This window comes from Ovis canadensis, chromosome X, assembly GCF_042477335.2.
Source record: "Ovis canadensis isolate MfBH-ARS-UI-01 breed Bighorn chromosome X, ARS-UI_OviCan_v2, whole genome shotgun sequence".
Classification (NCBI taxonomy): domain Eukaryota; kingdom Metazoa; phylum Chordata; class Mammalia; order Artiodactyla; family Bovidae; genus Ovis; species Ovis canadensis.
The window spans coordinates 135,772,256-135,776,273 of NC_091727.1; the positions used below are offsets into that span (position 1 = coordinate 135,772,256).

The 4,018-nt window shown below is 52.8% G+C and overlaps 1 protein-coding gene across 1 annotated transcript; it reads right to left on the reverse strand.

Annotated features, from left to right (window-relative positions):
• Window positions 1-1,269: 1,269 nt before the first annotated feature.
• On the reverse strand, window positions 1,270-2,168 carry TCEAL2 (transcription elongation factor A like 2). Its single transcript, XM_070291273.1, is given in 3 exon segments — window positions 1,270-1,593; window positions 1,595-1,959; window positions 2,120-2,168. Coding segments are annotated over 3 exon segments (738 nt in total).
• Between the last annotated feature and the right edge of the window lie 1,850 nt (window positions 2,169-4,018).

Here is a 4,018-nt window from a genome sequence, read left to right on the forward strand (position 1 = left end):
CTCAAGTTTTATCCCAGCTTCCTATATCTGAATCTGGTGGAAAGATCATTGTATGCAAAAATTTGAAATCCCCTAGGGACCAAAGCATCGCTGATGTGTTACCCACTTGGATAAGTATAACTCTAAAGTGAGGAAAAGGGCTTTATCCTCACTTCAATAAGTGTCATGGGGTGGGGCAGGTTTAGGACTCACTGAGGGGGATTCCAAGGAAATCAACTGGACTTTGTCATCTTGGGGCCACCAGTTCATCAGCAGCAGTGAAGACCTTAAGGGTACAGGACTCACAAAGGGGCACAGTGCCCAGAAGATTTAGCAATACCCATGGGAGGGTGGTACCCACTTTTTGGCTTCCTGGACTTTTTCCTGGGCACAGGTGAGATCTACATCCACCCTCTTTCAAGGGTCTGATGGGGTCCTATTTCAACTACTAAAAAAGTTAGAAACCAGCCTAACACAGCTTACATACTCAGTATCTCATCTAATCCATTCCACAATCCTGTGAGGCAATTATTATCCAGATTTCACAGATGACATGATTGTCCTTTAGAGCAGTGGATATATTATAACTGCCAAGTTGATTCTCCCAGATATGAGTCTAAAAGTCATGTGAGTTTTACATAACATTTTTAAGTCTGATAACAAGAATTTTAGTGTTTTCACTGTCTTCATAAACTCAGTAAACAATTCTTTGTATTGCTTTTAATGTATTGATTTCTTTTTTTATATTTTAGTATTTCTTTATAAGTAATCTGGGTCTTCTAGGAAAAAATGGATGAGTAGAAAGAAAACAAAGAAAATAAATCAATCACAATCTCACAACTCGTAAAACTACTGTTAACCACTTAGTAAACAAAGCTTTCTACTTTTCCTATGCAAGATGTACTATGTAAATTTCTGTTCTTTTACAACAGTGGACTGATTCTGTAGATGATACTATAAGCTACTTTATTTTCCCAAGAATCATAATGTCTTTGTAATTAATGCACATGGGTAAAAATTTCCTACTTTCACCTTCATGCATTGGAGAAGGAAATGGCAACCCACTCCAGTGTTCTTGCCTGGAGAAACCCAGGGACGGGGAAGCCTGGTGGGCTGCCGTCTATGGGGTCGCACAGAGTCGGACACGACTGAAGCGACTTAGCAGCAGCAGCAGCAGCAGCAGCAGAGTACTCTAGTTTGATCAAAGATTGTTGATATTAAGAGTGACACCTAAGCAAAGTATTTGCAAAACTTTAAAGCACAAGGCCTGGTAAATGCTGGTCAGAGGCACTACACAAAAGGAATGTTTTCAAAGCCACTTTGTGGGGCCCTGCAGCCACCCCTGAGTTCCCTTGGGCCCCTCGGGGGGAAGGGATCTTGTTAACTTTTCTGCACCCACATAAACCCCCCCAATTTCTGTCTGGTTTTCTTCACCTCATCCTCTACCCTGGCCATCTCATCAAATTCTCTTATCATCTCTTCATTGCTCAAATGCATATCATGTATGGCCTCCTTGTATTCCTTGAGACACTGAGCCAGCCCCTTGTTGGTTTTTCTTTTGGCCTTCCTGGGTACATCCTCCCCAGTGGGGCGCTTTCTGCCAGCCCTCGGTTCCCTTGGTTCGCTGGCTGGCTTCTTTTGGCTTCCCCGCACTCTCTGGCTTCCCCTCGCTCTCTGCTTTTCTTTCTTGTGCTTCTTCCTCACTCTCTGGCTTTTCTTGGCTCTCTGGGGCTCCTTCTTCTGGCTTGGTCTCACTCTCTGGCCTTTCCGTAACTGTTAATACTTCCTCATCTGTTTTTCCCTTGGGATCTGTCCTTCCCTGGTTTTCTAAGTTTTCCTCATCTTCCCTAGCACAAGCTGCTCCTGGTTTTCCTGCATCCAGTGGCTGTTCTTTGTTTTCCATCTTGCCCTGGTTCTCAGGCTTCGCTTCATTTTCACTGCAGAGTTTTTCCAAGTTGAGCGTCCCCTCCTTTTCCTGTCCTGGGAGTGGGGCGGGGAAAGAGAAGACAAAGAGGAGACAAGAGAGACTGAGGTTTGGGGGGAAATGCAGGTCCGGACAGTAGTAGTCATTTCTTGCCCTTTGTCAGGGATCTCCTGACCTGGTCTGGCCCTCCGAGAGTGCCTTTTGCCCACCCTTTACCCCACCATTCCTTGTGCACACGTGGCACTTCCCTGGCAGGCCCTGCCATTTTCCCTATGCTTGCTCAGCGCTGCAGTGTGTAAATGTGTTGGGAAATGGGCACTGAGGCCCCCAATTCTGCGCGGGCCCGCCCCTCCACACTTCCCAGCCCTCTGGGTCCTTGTCCAGAGCCCTCTTCCTTCGCTGACCTACAGGGATTCTGGACAGGTTCCTCCTCTTTTGGTAGCCCAGCAAAGCGCTAGGAACAACACCTTCACAAACCTGCAGACAGGAAAATGTGCTGGGAACTCCATGAACACAGGGCCGTCACCCACCGTTGCCTCCCCCACCTCCCATAACCCTGCACCTCAGTCGCCAAAATTTTTCATCATGCCTCAGGCACCAGACCAGGATGCTTTACAAGCTGCTTGAGTCTCTGGGACCCCTCACAAGCTGCTTGAGTCTCTGGGACCCCTCCTTTGAAGACAATCCCCCCCACCCCGCCCAGCCCTTTACACAGAGGTCAATATTTCCTCCTAGGCTCAGGTGAGGTGAAGTCGCTCAGTCGTGTCCGACTCTTTGTGACCCCATAGATTGTAGCCTACCAGGCTCCTCCGTCCATGGGATTTTCCAGGCAAGAGTACTGGAGTGGGTTGCCATTTCGTTCTCCAGAGGATCTTCCCAACCCAGGGATCGAACCCGGGTCGCCCACATTGTAGGCAGACGCTTTACCGTCTGAGCCACCAGGGAAGCGGGAGAGGGGGGCTATTCTCAGAAATTTGTCTACGTTTCAAAGTCACCCTGCTCCCCCCACCTCTGGCCCCATTTCAGGCTCGAAAATGGGTGAGGGCACAGAGGACGGGCGTGGAGGAGGAGGCGGGGCCACTTGCCGGGTCCCCCCTCCCCACCTGCCCGCGCCGCGCGCCCGGTGCCACTCCCCGTCCATCTCGCGGCTCTCCTCTCTGCGCGCCTCCCCGCTGCTCCCGGATCCTAGCCCCACCCACTCCACCCACGCCCCGGGCGCCAGCAGCGCCCACCTCCACACTGACCTGCGGGGCCCGGGTCAGGTCTGCCCCTCCTCGGGCTCGCCCCAGCCCGCTCGCCCCTCGCCCGCCACCTGGGCAGCTCTGCGAGCCGGTTCCGCGCGGCTTGTGCGAGCCAAGCGGACTGCGCCAGACCTGACTGCAGGGCGCCTGGCTGGTCACGTGAGCGCCGCGCCACCGAGCTCTCTCTCTGCCCCGCGCCCCGCCTCTTCACCCCCTTCCCATAGGGACCCGACAGCGGCGGAGAGGTGGAGTGGGGCTGGAGAAGGGGGACCTACAAACAGCAGGAGGGAGGCTTCCTGATTGCAGGTGCTTTACCTGGAGCATCTCAGGCCCTCGCTCAGCATCCCTCTGCTGCTGCTGCTGCTGTTGCTGCTGCTGCTGTTGCTGCTGCTGCTGCTGCTAAGTCGCTTCAGTCGTGTCCGACTCTGTGCGACCCCCTAGACGGGGGCCCACTGTCTCTGGGATTCTCCAGGCAAGAACACTGGAGTGGGTTGCCATTTCCTTCTCCAATGCATGAAAGTGAAAAGCGAAAGTGAAGTCGCTCAGTGGTGCCCGACTCTTAGCGACCCCATGGACTGCAGCCTACCAGGCTCCTCCGTCCATGGGATTTTCCAGGCAAGAGGACTGGAGTGGGGTGCCATTGCCTTCTCCCAGCATCCCTCTGAGATGTCCATTATCCCCAGTAGTGGCAGCAGATCGTAGGGAGGGTACCCGACTTTGCCAAGAGCGCGCCACACAGCCCAACAGCCCGCTTTCAAGACCAGCTCCACCTGACTGCAGAGCCCTGGGGCTGATGCTCGCCGGGAAGCTGCGCTGCCACGTTGAGTAGCTCTGTCCTGAGCCTCCGCTCTTCTCAGTTTATGCGTTCTCTCTC